The sequence below is a fragment of the Cydia splendana genome, chromosome Z (genome assembly GCF_910591565.1).
Source record: "Cydia splendana chromosome Z, ilCydSple1.2, whole genome shotgun sequence".
In the NCBI taxonomy this organism is placed as follows: domain Eukaryota; kingdom Metazoa; phylum Arthropoda; class Insecta; order Lepidoptera; family Tortricidae; genus Cydia; species Cydia splendana.
The window spans coordinates 24,186,724-24,207,565 of NC_085987.1; the positions used below are offsets into that span (position 1 = coordinate 24,186,724).

The window sequence follows — 20,842 nt, forward strand, 5'->3', positions numbered from 1 at the left end:
ATCATTCATGATTTTAGGGTGGTAAAATAGATTTTTTTGGTATTAAATTTTACTAAATCTGGTGATCAGTTAAATAGCAGCCTTTCAAATTTACCTCCGGTCGAAATTCAAATTCTGATTCCATTTTATTTAAATTATGACAATAAGTCTAATCACAATATAGTTATCTAGCGAAATTTAATTTAAGTGCCTTTAGATTAGGGTTTATTTTATGTTGATGCTAATTGTCCACTTAACTTTTTACGATAACTTCAAAAAGTTTTATCAGCTATTAAGAAAGCAGAACAGCAGTATCACCTTCGTACGTTACCGCCGATAACCGAAGTCTTTTTCTAAATTACGAAGGTTCTTCTAAGATCTCACGCACTGTACTTGGTTTGGTAGAACCTGTCGTATTGTACGCAAAGTTGCTTATCAAAGAACTTTGGCTCAATAAAGTTGATTGGGATGCAACTTCCCCAGAACACATAATTAAGTGTTATGTATGTATGTATGTTGGTACAAGAATTTCCACTGTTATCAACATTAAAGATTCCGCGCCATGTTGGCGTTTTCGCTGACTCTAGTGATTGTCGAATAATTGGATTTAGTCAGCCTTAACCTAAACTAGCCAGTCTTAATGGATATGGCTGTGTCATCTACTTGCATGTAACAGATTCAGCTGGTAACTCAACTGTGAGGTTACTATGATCTAAATCTAAGGTCTCTCCCGCTAAAATTACGACGCTTGCTCGTTCCGAGCTATGTGCTGCTGTGCTGATGAGTAAATTGATCAAAATCGTACAGAACACATACCATGCTCGTATCGCAATTAAATAAATGTTTGCTTTCTCTGATTCTACGATTGCTCTCAACTGGATCAAATCATCGCCTCATCGATGGTCGATATTTGTCAGTAATCGTGTTGCGCAATGTCAAGAAAATGTGTCACCAGAAAACTTCTACCATATTGCTGGAGTTGAAAACCCAAGCGACTGCTTATCACGTGGGTTGACACCATCGCAGTTAATTTCGCATACATTGTGGTGGAATGGGCCTTCATGGCTGAAGGAGGTGCCGAACAAATGGCCTATTAAACCATTTCAATGCTCAGCAATCGATCAATTGCCAGAACACAAAACTGTTGCATTAACCACTATAGTGCAGCAAGAGTCGCCTGTACTACTCGTATATGATTTGGCGCAACGCATTTCTACCTGGAATAAATTGCTACAAATCGTTGTATATATACTTAGGTTCATAAAGAAATTAAACCCAACTGAAACTATTAAAAATCTTGAGACCGCTGAAACCGCTTTAATACTCGTTATACAGAGAGTTCACTTTAGCGAAGATATAGCTCAAATTAAAAAGAACCTTTTACCATCGCGCAAACTTGTAAAGTTGTCTGCATTTATCGACGATAAAAATGTTTTGCGGATTGGAGGTCGTCACTCGAATGCTGATTTGCCGTTTGAAGTAAAGCATCCAGTTGTGCTACCCAAACGCGATCACATGGTTAACTTAATCATTGACCACTTCCATGTTGTCAATTGTCACACAGGCACAAGTCCATTAATGGCAATGATTCGCCAGCGTTTCTGGATATTAGATGGACGCACAGTTATTAGAAACAGAGTACATAAATGTAACTCATGTTTCCGGGTCAAGCCAACACATCCTGTACCGAAGATGGCTGACCTCCCATCTTGCCGCATATAAGAAGCCAAAGCCTTTGTGCACACTGGGGTTGATTATGCTGGCCCCCTTCGCATCACGCTTTGTTGCCGTCGTGGTCAACACGCACAAAAGGCGTACATATGCTTGTTTGTGTGCCTAGTTACGAAGGCAGTGCATATCGAGCTAGTCTCTGATTTAACGTCTGACGCCTTCCTAGCCGCGTTCAAACGATTTATATCTCGACGTGGTCCCGTCTCTTGTCTTTACTCAGACAACGGGACAAACTTCGTCGGTGCCAAATCTCAACTGGATGAGATGTATAATCTTTTCCGCACGTCTGATTTCAAATGTAATCTTAACCGCGAATGTAGTAATCACCGCATTGAATGGAAAATGATTCCCCCTCGTGCGCCATATGTGAATCAAATATTAAGAGTGTAAAAACGCATTTGTACCGTGTCATTGGATCACAGATTCTGACATATGAAGAACTGTCAACCGTGCTTGTTCAAATTGAATGTATACTTAACACTCGTCCGCTCAGTGTTTTATCTTCGGATCCGCATCCCGAAGTATTAACTCACGCTCATTTTTTGATGTCTACACCGCTCCAATACTTACCCGCGACTGACCTGTCTACCGAGTGTCGTAACCTCAACAATCGGAAAAGATTGCTGGAATCGATTGACGATGACATACTGACAACAGACTTCAATGTTGAAAATCGCCGCATCAAGCATTGATTTCCTTCGGGATATTATAAGAAGAACTTAAATACATACAGCCCGCTACAATATAATATTAAACCGCTTTTGGATTTTGTGGACAAGGACGACGGACGAACGGGTGAGTCACCTGCAAGTATAAATTTTCTTTAGCACCCCACCGCAGTATCGGCTCCAGCTCCCGGATTCTCCGTATCCTCTAAATTCTAAAAGTCCACGACAATCTTATCAAGATTTATAGTGTATATTATTTTAAGATATGTAAGCGCACACAATAGGTTAAGAAACGTGTGTTTTTATTCGCCAACAAACTGTTCCGCAGTTTGGCGAAATTTCTAAGCTGTAAATTTGTTTATTGTGTATGTTAGAACTACATAAAAAAAAAGGTTCGTTAGATAGCTTCAGATGCCCGAAGGGCAAACCGCCCAGGAAAAGGAGTCCCGCGAAGACGGGCTCCGTCTAGTTTAGTTGTGAAGGAAATGTTTTTTGAAAAGAAACAGTGCGGTGGGACCATCCAAGAACTTCAGATTTGATGGATACCCCAGCGTTTTTCATAGTTTTGATGTGCAGCGCCACGCGTGGTGAATTAAAGAACTAATTCGACCAAAATTCGGCGACAAGTTACAAAATGCGATGGACGCATGCCAAGGCATTTACAAAATGCGGACTTTTTTGCCTTCGGCATTTTACACACGACGGATTCTTACAAAATGCCTTTTTTTATGTAGTTCTAACATACACAATAAACTTTACAGCTTTGAAATTTCGCCCAACTGCGGAACAGTTTGTTGTCGAATAAAAACACTCGTTTCTTAACCTATTGTGTGCGCTTAAACTAATATATATATATATACCTAATATACTAATATATATATATACCTACCTACTAATATATATATATATATATATATATATATATATATATATATATATATATATATATATATATATATATAATAAACTCAAAACTACTGGACGGATTTTCATACGGTTTTCACCTATCAATAGAGTGATTTTTGAGGAAGGTTTAGGTGTATAATTTGTTAACCCGTGCGAAGCCGGGGCGGGTCTACTATTTGGCTACAAATATAATGACCACCAAAAAATACTTTGGTACCCTAATTAAAAAAACCATGCTTACCAAAAAAAATACTGAACACCAAAAAATAAGGCCTAAAATTACAAAAGTACCACCGTTTTAATTACGACTGCACTTTAAATTGTATTCAAATACCAAATATAATGAATGATCACCAAAAATCATTAATGATCACCAAATCTTGAGGAGAAAATTAATGCGATATTTTCATTTAAATAAACCACTATGATTATCAAAAAATGTGTACATATTACCAAATAAAGTAAAATGATGCCAAAATTACTAGCCCCTCCCGCTCAACACCCCGTACCCCGCACCGCATACCTACCTAACCTACTTTTCTAGTAGCATACTGAAATGCTAGTAGAAAAGTAGGTTAGGTTTGATCAGCTATCAGTTATGTGGGTTAGGTTAGCACTGCGACCCATACAGAAACGAAATGTTACTATAAAAGTAGGTTAGGTTAGGTTTGAACTGCGACTTTTACAGAAACGAAATGCTACTATAAAAGTGGGTTAGGTTAGGTACGAACTGCGATCCTCACAGAACCGAACTGCTATCAGATAAGTGGGTTAGGTTAGGTTAACTGCGACCCTTACAGAAACGAAATGCTACTAAAAAGTGGGTTAGGTTAGGTTTGAACTGCGACCCTTACAGAAACGAAATGCTACTAGAAAAGTGGGTAGGTTAGGTTTGAACTGCGACCCTTACAGAAACGAAATGCTACTAGAAAAGTGGATTAGGTTAGGTTTGAACTGCAATCCTTACGGGAACGATATGCTACTAGAAAAGAGGGTTAGGTTAGGTTTGAACTGCGACCCTTACAGAAATGCTACTAGAAAAGTGGGTTAGGTTAGGTTTGAACTGCGACCCTTACAGAAACGAAGTGCTACTAGAAAAAGGTGACGAAGTGGATCAATTAATATAATAAGATAAATATATATTAAATATTTGCTCATATTTAATTAAAATGTGGTTACAATTTTGGTGGTCATTTACTATTTTTGGGTTTACAATGATTATTTTGGAGTCATTTGCTAGGATAGCAAGATTTAAAAATTTGGTTATAATTTTACATTAAAATTGAGTTCTAATTTTGGTGGTCATTTACTATTTTTGGGTTTACAATGATTATTTTGGTGTCATTTTCTTTAATAGGATAGCAAGATGTAAAAATTTGCTTATCATTTCACATTAAAATGGGGTTTAAAATTTGGTAATCATTTACTATTTTTGGGTTAATAATGTTTAGTTTGGTGTCATTTCCTTTAATAGTATTGCAAAATGTAATAATATTGGTTATCAATTCACATTAAAATGGGGTTATAATTTTGGTGATCATTTATTATTTTAGGGTGGTAAAATAGATTTTATTTGGTGTTAAATTTTACTATATCTGGTGATCAGTTAAATAGCAGCCTTACTATTTGCCAAGAGAGTAAGTAGGTACCAACATCATAATAACGCAGCGTCGTCGATGTCTATGACAACTAAGAAAACTGAATAATTCTATTCACCCCTTTCTTATGTATATCAACCCCATTTTAAGGATATCGAGAAATCCTGTCTTTTTACACCCGTTTACGATATGTAATAATAATAATTTTGTTAATTTTGGTAAATAAAGGATATTGTAATTTGAAGTGATTTTATTATTTATATTATACTAGCTTTTGCACGCGACTTCGTCTACATGGAATAAGTACCAGCAGCTAGAGTAAGTACAGCGCCTGGATAAAATCTAATAGCAATTCGAGCATAATATGCTTAATTGTTTACACCAATTAACAGGCACTTCATTAATTTTCTCATTTCCACCCCCCTTTTCACCCTCTTTAGGGATTACTTCTGATATAAAAACTATCCTATGTCCTTCCCCGGGACTTAAACTATCTCTTTGCCAAATTTGAACTAAATCCGTTCAGCGGTTTAAGCGTGAAGAGGTAACAGATAGACAGACAGACAGACACACTTTCGCGTTTATAATATTAAGTATGGATAAGGTGATAACAAATTAGCTACCGAAATTTTACGAGATGGTACCTTACACTAAAACAATTAACTTTATATAGAAATTAAGAAAACTTCTGATATCATTTTTTTTGTTTTCATTTACCGTACAAAATAAATATTATAATTCTTTCTAAAAAATAATCACACATGTGTATGAAAATGTTTGTTTGTCTTGAATGTCATTGTTAACGTGTCATTTGATTTATCAATGTGAAGTGGCCAGTATATTGTTAGGTAAAAGAGTTTTAGAATCTGTTAAATGAGGTCTCATTTAATTATCTCATTAACAGAGTGTTTTTACGTAGCAAATTTATTTTCTAGTTTCTCCAAAATACATCATACAACCTATAATGTTTCGTACTTAAATATACTCCAGGAGCCGAGTACTATCAGCTGTAAAAATCTCGGTAGCTAATTCGTTACCTAATCTGTACAATTCCATAATGAGGCTACCACGGATGTTGCTTACATAATCTCATCTGTCAAGGTGTTTCGGCAGAAAAAGCCTTGGCAGAGTTATATATCCATGAAAGGAAGGTTTATACCTACCGACTGGAATTGGTTTCATGCTGGTGTCAGATGGGTATATTTAGGGGTCCGGATGGTCACGTTTGAGAGCGTCTGCCAAGCACTTCCGGCAAAAATATACTGGCAGACTTCGCTTTTCTGTGTCTACATGTAAATTTCTAACTGCTGCCAAAACTATTATTTCGGTATCAGATGGGTTAAATCAGGCCCCCTTTTTCGCACCGGAAGTGGGCCTTCTTTTTCGTACTTTCGGCAAGTTCCGCCGTGGCAGACTATCGAATTCGGACTTAGCATCACTTTTATGGGAAACCATTGTGCATTTCATCGTGATGTCACGTCGGTACGAAATATTGCGGCCGGCTCTTCTACCATAATGTTAAACAATAAAAATTAAAGTGAGTGGCGGTTGTGGAAGAGACAATAGGCAGTAAGTACTTAGGTACGCGTCTGGAGTACTTAAATGTAGCTTGTCTCAAGTTTGAGGCATTCTTCGTTTGAAGTCCCGACTGACCCGAGTAACCGAAAGATTCTATAACCTTAATTTTAAATCTAGAATGTAGCTAGGGTTTCAAGGCACTTGATGATGATGATAAACCTAATATTACATTTGACATTAAAACTATTGAAATTGAATTTAATAACTTTGATCTTGTATTGCACATAAAACAGTTCACCTCACCAGTGAGAACATGGATAAGTACATTTAAGGAATCTAAACGCCATATGAATAAATTGATTAAAACGTATCCCAACAAACAATTAGGCGACACTTAGCACTTATTTTATCACCTAAAGACATATAACGGCTGGAGAATAGCTATATACTCTAAGCTTACAGGCTCTGGTGACATCAAGGTCTTTAAGAAGTCCATGTATAGCTTTAAGATCCACAATAGCCGTTTTGGCCGCTATAATGGATCTTAAGCAGCTAGTGTTATAGCTCAAAGTGAATTCTACCACCTTAACATCTATATGAGTAATAAGCAGCAGCAATTTTCACTTAAGGTTCTAAACAGGCGATAAAAACTCTTTTATAGCTCCGTTACTCGCAATCGCTTCTTAACTCTCTTGTCTCACTTACAGTCGAAAAGAGAAGTTATGAGTCACTTTTATAGATCATGTAGTCGCAGACGGGCGTTATTCAATACCTTAGTACATCTTATAGTGTTATTAGAGTCTTACTTACAACCTAAGCCTATAGCGCCATGTTAATATGACCGATGAATCAATAAGCAAAACAAAAATTGTTAATTAGAACGTAAATACTTAATAAAAATCGATAATTTTACTCACTATAGACATAATGTTAGTATTGTTGTATTTAAAACCGGACTTCACGTATATTGTGTAATTTTGCGAAAATTAAATACGGTGGACCACAATTTAAAAAATAATATATTCAGATAAATATGCAAAGGATCAGAGGCCCTTTAAAATTTTGTTAGTAATACATATAGTTATTGACAGTGTAATTAATTTCGCCATCATAAATCCGCAGATAACACCGGCATCGGTGAACTAAAATAATTATTTGCTTTTATTTATCCGCCATTACATTTCACTTCAAGCTGTCACAGTGCAAGCTTACAAATAATAATACAAAATGGAAACATCTGCAACCAAAGCAGTCAGGGCTAAGGAAAAAATGTGCAATTACCTTCTTGAGTGTTACAAATATTGACTTTAAATGCTAATATACCATCTAAAGTTGAAAGTATCAACTATATAGCTCTACACTACTACTCAAACAGTTAGTAGTCGCTTATTTGGCACCCTTTTAAATCCTAAGTTGTTAATCAACGCTATTACAGCACTACTTTAGCGCTCTTCTACTACAACAGTTTGTAGTCACCTATATGCAACCCATATAGCTCCTAAAGAATTAATTAACACTATTGTAGCTCCACTATACCGCTCTTATGTCTCTTTTTTTATCCCCTAACCCTACTGTAGCACTGTTATAAATCTTACGGTGATAAAATTTGTGCCCAATCCAGGGTTAAAACGGGGTTATAGCCGGCTATAACTCCTATTTTTAGAGTACTAACAACACCTAAAGAGTAAATAGGCGCTTATATAAATCTCTTGTAACCCTTAAATTTAGCGCCTAATGTTAGTTGGGATTGTAATGACATACCTAGTAAATATTCGTAAATTTCATACTAATAATTAAATGCTGCATATAGCGTTGTGGTATCACGGGAGTTAGGTATAGTTATTTAACTCTACCAAAAAATAGAAAACTATGTACAAACACTAAACGATATGTAAACAGACCCTAAGACAAGTGTACACGTTCATGAGGGCCTTATCAGATAAAAATAAATGATTAATTGTTTCAAAAAGTTAATAAGTATTGGAGATCCATGAACGTACTGGCACACAACTACTGCAAGTTAATATAAATCTGGAGCCTAATACGAAAGGAGGAGAAGAGAAATTACCTTACAGACATCTAATTGGAACATTGATGGATCTGGCAATTAGTCGAGCCTGACGTAACGTACGCCGTTAACTATTTATCAAGATTTAATGATTGTTTTGGACCGGAGCATTTCAAATTGGCTAAGAAAGTATTACGCTACTTAAAAGGCACGAATGACGTCGGCCTAATTTACTCCAAGTCACAAGAGCCATTAAAAGGCATGGCGGATGCTGACTGGGACGCTTGCAAGTTGGACAGGAAGTCTTGCTCTGGTTACACTTTCAAATACGCTGGGGCAGCTATCAGTTGGGCATCCAAGAAAGAAATAAGCGTGGCCCTTTCAACAGCAGAATCGGAGTATATATAGTTGTCAAACAAACAAGGAGTACAAAGTTCTCACAGAAGCTGCGAAAGAAGCTGATCACCCTAAATTACTGTTCAGAGATCTAGGCATTGATTTCGGACAAATAACAATTTGGAGCGACAATCAAGCCGCCATAAAATTGGGCCACACCCTATAGTATCTTCAAAATCCAAGCACATAGATCTAAAAGTGCATTACATTAGAGATTGTGTGAAATAAGGTATCCTAAACGTTGTATAAATTTTATAGTAGGAGTTGATGGTCAGTTTTTATATTAATGGCGTTCCAGCTCAGGAATGCGCCCTTGAAATTAACAGACATAAAAAAACACAGTGTATACAAAATTATTAAATAATTGAGCTGTACAAAAACTTTACTTTAAGTTCTAGTTACGTACCTACCTACAATAAAATGTACCTTCTGTTAATTAGAAGCATAACAATAAAGGAAAAAAAAATTGTTTACAATCTTCCATGAATTATCCCACTTAATTTCAGCAATTTAAACCCTACAAAACTAGGTCAAAAAAGTTTTCCTATCACGAAAAAAATGTATTTTATTTTTGGCATGTGACACCGGTTATATGTGACTTGTAATCGCTGGTTCGCATGTTTACCACCATAACCTGCGCTCTACGATCCCGTCAAGATGATTCAGCTTTATTAAGGTTGTCGTTTTTGCGTTGAGATCCACTTAACGATGTTTGTTAATGACCACGCGTTTACGACATACGCGGTTTATGAAGGTTTTATAATATTACAATTTGGCATTTATAGTATGAGATTTTGCACGATGTTTGTACGATGTGTGTACAAGCATATTATATTATACCTAAATACCCAGACATGCATATAAAAAAAAAACCGGTCAAGTGTTAGTCGGACTCGTGCCCTACGGGTTCCGTACTTTTTACTTATATTTTAACACTTTTAACCGAGTACCATCGCCCACATTGTTAACTGTACATCGGTGGACTTTATTACAAAAGGCATAAGGTTAGCAGTGTTGCTGTTTGTACTTGTTCAACTAGAAGGAAATATTAATTTAAAAAAGGTTTTTTGTTAAAATTAACTTACGATTATGATTGTATTTGAAATGTGGTTATAGCTAACCAACACAAACATAATATATAAAGGTATACCGAATGTTCTTTATTTTAGCAACAGCAAACATGTTATGGTGGAGAAATTGTCTACTTGAGTCTTGTATTATACGTAATAAAAACAAAGTTGACGCACTCCGTCAAGAATCCTTTTGTACACGAGAGATTGTTGTGCCTCAACTTCAGGACATTGTTGTAAAATTTCTACAAAACGCTTACATAACTTCGCAGTCCTGGTAGATAGAATTTGACGTAGATGAGATGACAAAATGAAGTGGTTTGCCTTCTTTTGAAAAGAGAAATTAATTAAGTAATTTAGATGCGTGAATTATTATGTACGTTCACAGACTTTAATTATTGAGCCATTTAGGGTTTACTTTACATTGGAAATGTCATAGCGTTATTATTGACAACCAAATTAGCTTGAACCCTAAACGGGTCAACAATTAAAATCAGTGACTGTACACAAGACACACAAACATACAATTACACACAAATTAAATTTATTAACATGCTCACATAGATATACATACACGTAACCTTCTTAAAACATAACCCTACACGTAGTAGGTAGAAAAAAGTCATGAAAATTAATGAAAGGCAAATTCACTTAGCGATTTTAACGATTAGAGCGTAGGTAGTAGCTAATCCAATTTATGAAAAGGATAATTTAATATATATGTAAATTGAAAAACCTTTAAGCTAAAGTCTATATTAATTTTCAGGATTCCTCAACCCACGTTCAGACGAGTACCCACGCTCGCCAGCAAATTACGGACTAATGGACCAAATCGCAGCTTTGCACTGGATCAAAGAGAACGTAGCTGTTTTCGGCGGTGATCCCACTAACGTCACGCTCATGGGGCACGGGACGGGCGCAGCCTGTGTGCATTTCCTACTAACATCACTGGCTGTTCCGGAAGGTAAGTACCGATACACTTCAATCCTTACAATAATGTCATTAAACGTAAAATTCCTAATTCCTACCAGTCCGGACGTGGAGACTGATTGGCGACCATAATTAATTCATGTTTAGGATTCGGGACCCGCAGCGTGACAAACGAAATCCTATTACTAAGCCACCGTTGTCCTTCCGTCTGCCTGTCAGCGGGCTATATGTATTTAAAGAGGTAGACAGTTATTTTTTTTTATTAAAGTGAATGTTTTTTTGCATTTATCGTTAACTACAAATAATAAAATAAAATGAAAAATTAACGGCCCCCTCTTAGAAACGTGATTTATTGGTGTTTTTACGACCAGGGGGCCGATTTTTGAATTTCGACCACTCGATTTCGTGTATTTCGTTAAATAATATCTCCAATACTAGGCACTTCAATTCTACTAATAGAATTGAAATTGAGTGGTTAATATAATATAATACCACTAGATTCCAAATTTCGATCGTCGTATTTCAAAAATGTGCATTTCGCCGTTTTCCACCGATTTTCGAGTGACGAAATCGAGCGATCGAAATTCAAAAATCGGCCGCCTGACCTGACTGTGTCACTGGGCTTTACCTATCTCAAGTCAAGACCCATAACAGGTAAAGGATTTAAACTGACACAGGATGCGTATTTCTATTGTCGCTTTAATTAAAAATAATATAGAGGTGTAGCGCCAGCTAGCTCGGGGTTCGGATGACTAGGCTATTTAAAAGTGAAAACGACACCGATAACTGAATAAAAGTGTATTATATTGAAAGTAATTGCACTGGTAACGTACATATGGGAAACTTATTAGAAATTAAGCACTAAATACTGTAGTGATTTACAAATTATCATTAGACACATATTAATCGTATCGCGTCGGTTGCCGGACTGCGCGGGAGCGGCGAGAACGTATCTGTATACGGTCTGTCACGCGCAGTGCGTCATGATTCGGAGCCGTGATTGGCTCATGCGGTGCAGCAGGGAAGTCGTCCAATCCGCGAGTTTCGTTCGGCCGGGCCGACGTTTGAGGTTGGCGCGTTATACACTCCCCCTCCAAGTTCCCAGAACGACCCGTTGGGGACTTGGTAACACTAACATCTCGCGCTAAGTTACGAGGGCGACCACGTAGTCGCCGTGGTTGGACAGGCACCGAAGGAATACCTTGACCTGGTGTGAATGGTGTCAAATCAGAACTATGGTATTTACCCAGGTCGGTATTGGTTTGTACGTCAGCTATACAACATAAGAAGTTGGACTAATTATTTTACTAATGCGATAGGGACCATCCCGTTTTGGCATGAATTTCTTTGTTAAACCTTTAGAAGCGTTACTAAGCAAATGAGTGTCTACCAGAACTAGGTCATTAACGCAAAACAAAGGTGACTGCCGTCGGTGCTGGTCAGCGTCGCTTTTCTTCTGGTCCTGCTGGCGTACAGCTTTCTCCTTTATAACATCCCAGTTTTCGAGAAACTTCTTCAAGTAAGGAGTTATTTGCGGCAGAAAGTTTTCTTTTGACAGAATAGCCTTTAAATCGCGTTGAGCGTCAAAAGGAGTCCTCATCTCTCGAGCGAACATCATGTGAGCTGGACTGCATCCAGTGGTGGCACAAAGAGCACTATTCATCGAGAACCTGATCGCTGGCAGGAACTTGGGCCACGCACGATGATTGTTCTTCACTAAAATAGATAGTTGAATCTTGAGGTCTCTATTCTTGCGTTCTGCAGGGTTGGCCTCAGGATGATAGAGTGGTATTAAATTCTGCTTGATTCCCAGCAAGAACATGGTCTGCTGCATCACAGCTGAGACAAACTGAACTCCATTGTCAGAAATGACTCTTCTTGGGAATCCATACCGTAGGAAATACTGCTCGATAAGGGCTGGAGCGCAGACTTCTGCTGTGGCGTCCTTGAGGGCTATCAGCTCCACCCAGCGTGTAGCCGTGTCCTCGATGAGCAGCACCCATTTCTCTCCATTATCTCCTTCAGGTAAAGGGCTAAAGAGGTCTATAGCAAGCACCTCTCCTCTTTGATTAAGCACTGGGGTCTGTAGTAATCCCATAGGCTTCTGGTTACTTATCTTGTAACGTTGGCATTCTTCACATAGTTTTAAATATTCCGTGATGTATTTGCGCATTCCTGTAAAGTAATACTTTTGACAGATGCGTGCGAGAGTCCTTTCAGCGCCCTGATGACCTGCTGTTGGGGCGTCGTGGTACTCTTTTAAGACGGCCTCCTTCATAGAGTTAGGTACTACCAGCTGAGCTTCCTCTGACTCAGAGTTGGTATTGTAATAGTAGAGTATCCCTTGGGCCGTGACATATCCTCTCTCTAGCCATCTGGTCGAGTTAATAGGTTCAGAGTCTTCCAGGTCTTGAATAATCTTGGCGACTTCTGGATCTTCGAGCTGTGCAGTACGTAGTTCCGTCGGGTTAACTTGTGGAATATCAATAATAATAGAGCAGACTCCACATTCTTCTTTGGAGTTTTCATCGCAGACAGGTCGACTCAATGTGTCTGCTATGACATTGGCCTTTCCAGGTGTGTATTCATATTTGATGTCAAAACCTTGCAGTTTAAGTGCCCACCGGATAAGGCGACCACTTGGTGACTTGTGAGTCAACAGCCATTTCAACGGCTGATGATCCGTCTTCACTAAAACTGTATGACCATCAATATAGGGCCGGTACTTCTCAACCGCCCAGATCACAGCCAAACACTCCCTCTCAGTTGTGCTGTAACGGCGTTCTGCTGGAGTGAGCAGCCTGCTGGCATACTCAATGGGACGCTCATCATGTCCTTCGCCTTGCATAAGACAAGCTCCAAGAGCATAGTTGCTCGAGTCAGTCCGCAGAATAAATTGTTTGCTGTAATCCGCTTGCACCAGGATTGGAGCAGAAGTTAATCTGGTTTTGAGCTCCGTAAAAGCCTGTTGTTGCTCGTCTTGCCATTTCCATGGTTCATTTTTCTTTGTAAGCTTGGTAAGCGGCTGAGCTACCGCTGAGAAATTTGGAACAAACTTTCTGAACCAAGCGCAGGTTTGGAGAAATGTCCGGAGATGCTTGAGATTAGTTGGCTCCTTCATGGCTAATATAGCTTCAACTTTCCCATTATCTGGCTTTATACCGTCAGGGGTGATGAGGTGTCCAAGGTACTTGACCTCTTTGCAGGCAAAAACACATTTCTCTCGGTTTGCTCTTAAGCCAAACTGACGTAGTCGGTCGAACACAAGTTGCAGGTCTTGCAGGTGTTTCTCGAAACTGTCAGATATAACCAGGAGATCGTCCAGGTAAGCTAGAACTGTAGTATTTTGCAAGCTGGCACCGGATTTAAATTTATCCATCAACCGCTGGAAGGTTGCAGGTGCATTCTTTAAACCGAATGGCATTCGTACGAAACGGTAGGTACCGAATGGTGTGATCACTGAAGTCTTATCCCGATCAGCTGGATTCACACTTACTTGCCAGTATCCGGATCTCAGATCTATGGTACTTATGTAGCAATGTCTTCCGGTCGACTGCAGCAGCTCATCAATTAAGGGTAAGGGATAGTTATCTGTCTTTGTGACGCTATTCAGCTTTCTATAATCAGCACAGAATCTGACAGTATTATTCTTCTTAGGGACAAGAACTGCCGGCGAGGTCCATGCAGATTCACATTCCTCTATTATCCCTTCCCGGAGCATCTTCTCAATCTCCGCTTTCATTATTTCTTTCTTTGCAGGTGTGAGCCGGTATGGAGGTACAGATATAGGTGCATGGTCTCCTGTGTCGATATGATGTTCAACAATTGGAGTGGGCGCTCCCCCTAGACTGAAGACTGCACTATTCCTCTCTAACACTTCGGCTAATTTCATCTTTTCACCTTCGCTGAGCATTGATCCTTCTTCAGCATGAAGTATATTGCTTGCAGCAATTGACAATTGCGTTGGCATGTCAGATTCATACTGTATGGGATATTTCTCACCACCTGGGAAACACCAAGTATGGTTATCAAAGTCCAGGTCGAGCCTAGATGCTTTTAGAAAATCGATTCCCAGTAAAGTTTCATTTTCTTCAGCTTCAGGTAAGATCAGGAACTCTTGAGGTATTACTCTATCCTTCACTTTGACATCTAAGGTAATTTTGAGCACATTTCTAATTTGAGTTATACCATCGGCTAATGTCACTCTCATTTGCTTCTCGCAGAACTGTTGCTGTCTCTCAAGTAACAGTGAGTAGAGCTTCCGACTTGCCAAGCTTCTCTTTGCGCCTGTATCCACTAAGGCAATACCTTGCATGTCTAAGATTCCAATCCCTAAAATTGGCCGCTGACGCCTTTTTGTGTATTCCTCATATGTGTCAAATAAATCCAACACGGGGTCCTCAGAGTCATTCTGGTCCATTAGGGCTCCAGGTGTAGGCTCCTTGGAGTCCTCATCCTTCTGGTTTGTCCCTGAAACATCCACAGCTGAAAATAAAATTCCCTCACAAGGCGTGGTTGAGTTACTGGAATTATCTATACTGTGACCCGAAGATGACATACTGTAGTTAGTTATATTGTGACCATTCTTGTTATCAGCTGATCCTAAATCAGCTGTAGTCAACCTAGATTTGGCGTCAATGACCTGATCTGGCAGCACAGGAATGTTACTAATATTATTTGACACGGTGCAAAATGACATTTCCTCACTATGGGAACTATTTACTTGCTTATCACTGTTATCAATAAAGGACTTTGCAAAAAGTGTGCACGATTGTTGAACGACTATGGGGTCGTCCTGGGAGCTGTCGGCGGCGCGGGGCATCACCGGCTTTGCTACTAAACCGTCACCAAAGAAATTTGCAGGAAGTGCATGTCGAAAATCAGTGGGAGACAAAAAGATCTCGTCAAGCTTATCATTTTGAACTTTAGGTATAGAGTTAAGAGTACTACTCACCGGGGAGAGCTTCTTAGTCTGCTTACCAGTGTCCTTTAACCCTGGATTGGACGAATCCATGCTGCAGTTGACAGTACAGAAAGTAGCATTACATTTTTCGCAATTTGCACGTATAACACCTACTTGACCACAACCATAACAACGTAAGACATTAACATCTGATGTGTTATTATTATTATCGTTAGACGTACCACTAGAGTCTTTATTTAGTTTTCTACATTCTTCTTTTACGTGGCCGTAACGTTTACAATACCCGCACTTCTTACTATACGACTTAGATTTCGCGGCGGACGCGGACGCTGTATTGTTATCACTGTTATCATCTAAACGACGCGGCGGAGGCGCGCGGGGCTCGCGGGACGGCGGCGCGGCGCTCGCGCTCGCGGCAGCGCGCGGCGGCTTTGACACGGCGACGGGACGACTCGGCGAAGCGTAGCTCACGTTCTTGGAAGCGGCGGCGGCCTTTGTATCGTTCGTACTCTCGTTCAACGATTCTTCGACAGCGCGCGCCTTTTGTAACAATATCTTAAACGTTGCGCACTCTTCCCTCTTAACACGTTTACGTATACGTTTGTTTAACAGTCCGTACACCATATCCAATTGTACCTTCTCAGCCAACTCGCTACGCGGCAATTTTGCAAACAGCGCTCTGCACTTTGCGACGAAAATATGAGTATTTTCGTCGCCTTGAGGTGTAGCAAATAAGTCGCGGTAAATGCGTGGCGGAGCTCGATTGTCGCCGTAGGTATGGCGCAAGCTGTCCAATACTTCGGCCCATGAAGTTGTCTCCGGTTTTATGCCCTGCCACCAATCTGCGGCTGAATGCGTTAATAGCATAGATAACCCTCGAATGGCGTTATCGTCCGAGATGTTTGCACAATCTTTGTAGGCTTCAATGGCGTCAATAAAACCTTCGATGGACTCTTCTGCATTTCCAGCGAATCGAGCTTTGCAGCGAGAGAAATTTCCTCCTTCTACAGGAAACGGTGTCGATGTAGTAGACGACGACGGGTGCCTAGAGGTTGTGATGACGCTTTCCAGCAGTTCCCTGAAGGCGTTGGTTTGCGACCGTTGCAACGAATCCACAAGCGTCGCGACGTCATCTCTCGTGAAAGAACTTTCTCGAGCGGGCTCGAGGTCATCTCGCGTCGGCGTCGACACACGTCGATTTCTCCTTGATTTAGGCGGCATTTTAGTACACTATATTGTTTATTTTAATGAATCACGGCACAAAAGTCCACTTTTTCACTATAGCCTCACACTTGGGCAGCCATTTTGTAGCGCCAGCTAGCTCGGGGTTCGGATGACTAGGCTATTTAAAAGTGAAAACGACACCGATAACTGAATAAAAGTGTATTATATTGAAAGTAATTGCACTGGTAACGTACATATGGGAAACTTATTAGAAATTAAGCACTAAATACTGTAGTGATTTACAAATTATCATTAGACACATATTAATCGTATCGCGTCGGTTGCCGGACTGCGCGGGAGCGGCGAGAACGTATCTGTATACGGTCTGTCACGCGCAGTGCGTCATGATTCGGAGCCGTGATTGGCTCATGCGGTGCAGCAGGGAAGTCGTCCAATCCGCGAGTTTCGTTCGGCCGGGCCGACGTTTGAGGTTGGCGCGTTATACAGGTAAATAACAAAAACTAAACATTTCCTTATAAAAAACAGCAAAAATTTAAAACATTCTAAATAAAATTAAATAAGATTTAACAGAAAAAATCGACTTCACGAAACAGTCTGAAGTGCCAGAACTGGAACCACAAAAATGTTGCTTAATTAATAGAAGCTCCATTCTGGTCATCCTCAGCAACTTCATCAAATAGAATGATATTGTACTTTTTTTTAATGCACACTTTATTTAATAATGTTTGTGATTGTATTAAATAAAAGTAGTTGTAATAGCGTTTTCACATTGTCCGATCCGATATCGGATGTCGGAAGGAAGTAAAATGTAAGATATATGTGTTTCTCTGTATTTATTTATGCATTTAATAAATCATCATTACTAAAAAACGATAAATAACGCAATAAAGGCGGACTTAATGCCAATGGCATTCTGCTGCAGCTGTTTTTGACCTAGGCGCCTTCCGACATCCGATATCGGAAAGGCGCTTCCGATAAATTCAGCCCCCCGTCAGCTGTCGGACCGATAATATTTGTTTGGGTGCGTATGTGTAGGCATAATGCTTGTTGTAGTGTGCGTGACCGCTAAACACGGCGCTCGGGCGCGCCTCCGCGGCATGACTACGCGGATGTAGGATCCTACATCCGATATCGGATCAGACAATGTGAAAACGCTCTAAGGCGTCAGAGGGGGTGGTGCGTTCACATCACCCGCTCTGACCCCTTCCCGAGGTAACGGCCAACTTGAAACGACGGCGACGGGTACCTAGTAAATCGTAGTATAGCATACTGGCTTAAGGCACAATGTAAACGACCAAGTACATATTTTTGAGTCGTATAAGTATGATTTCGGATTCTGGTAATAAATATTTGTTATAAACCAAAAATAAGCAATAACAGTTTTGAATGATTCACGGTTATAGTTTCACTAGACTTATATCGACCGGAAAGGTAATCACGGTTTATATCCCGGTCGATGTAGGTAAGTCTACTAAAATAAGCAATATACTTACTTGCAAAACGCTTCTTCGTAGATACAATTTTAATATAGTGGTACGATTTAACCAACAAAAAATCACGTCCCATGCTTACATAACCCTCCCAACCAATCTATCTCGTTTGGAAATCTCGTTGGTATGAATATGCAAACTCGTTTACGGCCGTCTCCTATCGTGATGTAGACGAAGTCATTTCGGGTTCCAAACGCATGACGTGGAAGCCAGCCGCATACTTGATGAAGGGCTTGGAACAAAGCTTAGTGGAGCGTGAAGATATGCTCTGCATGCAGCGGCCTATCATCTGTCACTGAAACTATCTATACCAATGTTACATGCAACTCTCTTTTCTCTACCTTTAATAAACAGAGCATTTTTAAATAATTAAAAAAATGCAGCTTAAGTTACTTTTGAACCGTGTAAGAGAAACGTGACGGCACCGTGATTTAAGGAATCACGTATCAAGTACCAGAACAGAGTGTATTTTTACCATAATAAAAGACACAATTATGGGCCCTATTAAAGGAAGTCAGTAAAACACTTGTAATAAACAATTTACTTAATAAAATTCAATACCTAAGTAATTGATATTAATTTTATTTTTGACAACGATTTTAATCTACTTCTATAATACCTACCCTTATCGTTTTAAAACTTTCTTGCTAAGTTTAATTTTCTTATAATCTATTTTTAATCTTTTTATAATCTATCTATAATCTGGTACTAAGAACAGTCGGCAAAGATTACCTAAGTGTGTTTTTAAATATGAAATTTATGGCAGAAGCCTGTTGTTGTTTGTTAGGTTATATTACAGCTTACCTATGCCCACTGACCTTCTTGCATGACTCGCGTGACTTATTACATTTAGCGCGATTTCAAGTATGGAGTCGCGCGCGAGAGCGCTAGTCATGCTAGAGGGTCTGAACTTAGTAAGAGCAATAATTGAACAGGTATTGGTTAATTAACAAAGTGCGCCCGAATGATTAGGTACTTGGAACTAAGCGGACGCTCGTGTAACTTGTGAAATATTCCAGCTAGCGCTGTGATTTTGATTAAAATCTGACCTCGCTTTTGGAAAAAAATAATAAATGTAAACAAATGTGTAGAGTCACACATAACACATATTTTTCAATATCTGGACATAGGACTCTAGTTCATAATGTAAAACATGGAAGATATTTCGATTAGTTGATAATTAACCCGCAGTCGAAATTGCCCACCTGCACCTTACACTTTTTAGACGATTTTTTTCTTTATTTATTTTAAAGTACTTATGTAGTTGTGGAGACTTTTATATAGTTAGCATTTAACAGTCGTTTATGCCCTAGTTCTTCAGCTACCGTATCTTTTACACATGTGCGGCTGATATTTGGCCGGATAATAGTGCATTTACCAAGTTCACTTGTATTTGGCGCCATAAAACTTTAAGGAGGGGCAATTTTAAAATGGTCGAGGAAAAAATTGCCCGGGTTGTCGATAAAATAAACTCATCGTACTATAGTTAAAAGTGGTTAAATGGAAACATTAATGGTCAATTTTCCATTTTACAAACGTTCTCCACATTTTAATCTCTGGATTTTGGCCCTAGATGGCCTATATGATTTTTTTTATATGAGTCAAATTACTAGTACCTGTATCTGTACGTTTTGCTTTTATTGATATTCTTGTTTTTAAAGGAACTAGATTGTTTTAAAAAGCGCTTTAAACGGCCAAATAAATGCGCCGTTAACAGACGCCTAGCATACAAAATCGGCAACAAGAAACGCAAAAATCATAAATGTCAGACACAGATAATTTCTTTCTCATTCCGTGCCCAAAATTTCGTAACGATTGGTTTAGTTTTGGACGAGGAAAATGTCGAGAACAAATCCGCGATCCTTGAGATTTTTACGCAGGATCTTTCGCCCAGTTGTCCTTATTATCGCACTAATTTTAGGAGCGACGGAGATATTTACCTAAAATTCCCAAATCGGATAATGGGCTCAGCTCAGCTGGTATTTCCTCTTAACAACTCCAACATAGCTGTCTCAAAGACATTGTGCATAGGTATAATTAAATGTAAAAACGAGCACTTAAGTTCTTTTTAGGTTAGTATTCAGTCTTTCCACTAACCTAACTTTCTTTATAAAAACAGAACAGATTAGTTGCAGTGGTCTGTGGCGGACATTAAATTGATTGAACTAAAAGGAGCAATAAAATGATTCTAAAATATACTACTAATTAACAGTAGGTACATAAAGCTATAATGTCAGCAATATTTAAACATCCTCGTCGTTGACACACAAAGTTGTAATGATGTAGAAACATTAACCTAAAAAGTTTTGTTTTTGCTCGGGTGCAGATGCGAAAAACGCTAGGAAAGTTGGTTTGGCCACGTCAAAATAAATGCGAGGAGATTTCCTTAACGATGTAGGGTGAACCGCGTGTAGTCTTCTTATATTATGTGGAGGGTCC

At 39.2% G+C, this 20,842-nt stretch overlaps 1 protein-coding gene across 2 annotated transcripts in view; it reads left to right on the top strand.

The window, feature by feature from the left end:
* The window catches only part of LOC134804743 (neuroligin-4, Y-linked-like), an 88,768-nt gene that overhangs the window by 57,148 nt on the left and 10,778 nt on the right, over positions 1-20,842 (top strand). For both annotated transcript variants that reach the window (XM_063777945.1, XM_063777946.1), the window contains one exon: positions 10,641-10,838. In XM_063777945.1, coding sequence (XP_063634015.1) covers positions 10,641-10,838 — 198 coding nt within the window. The remainder of the gene's footprint in view (positions 1-10,640; positions 10,839-20,842) is intronic.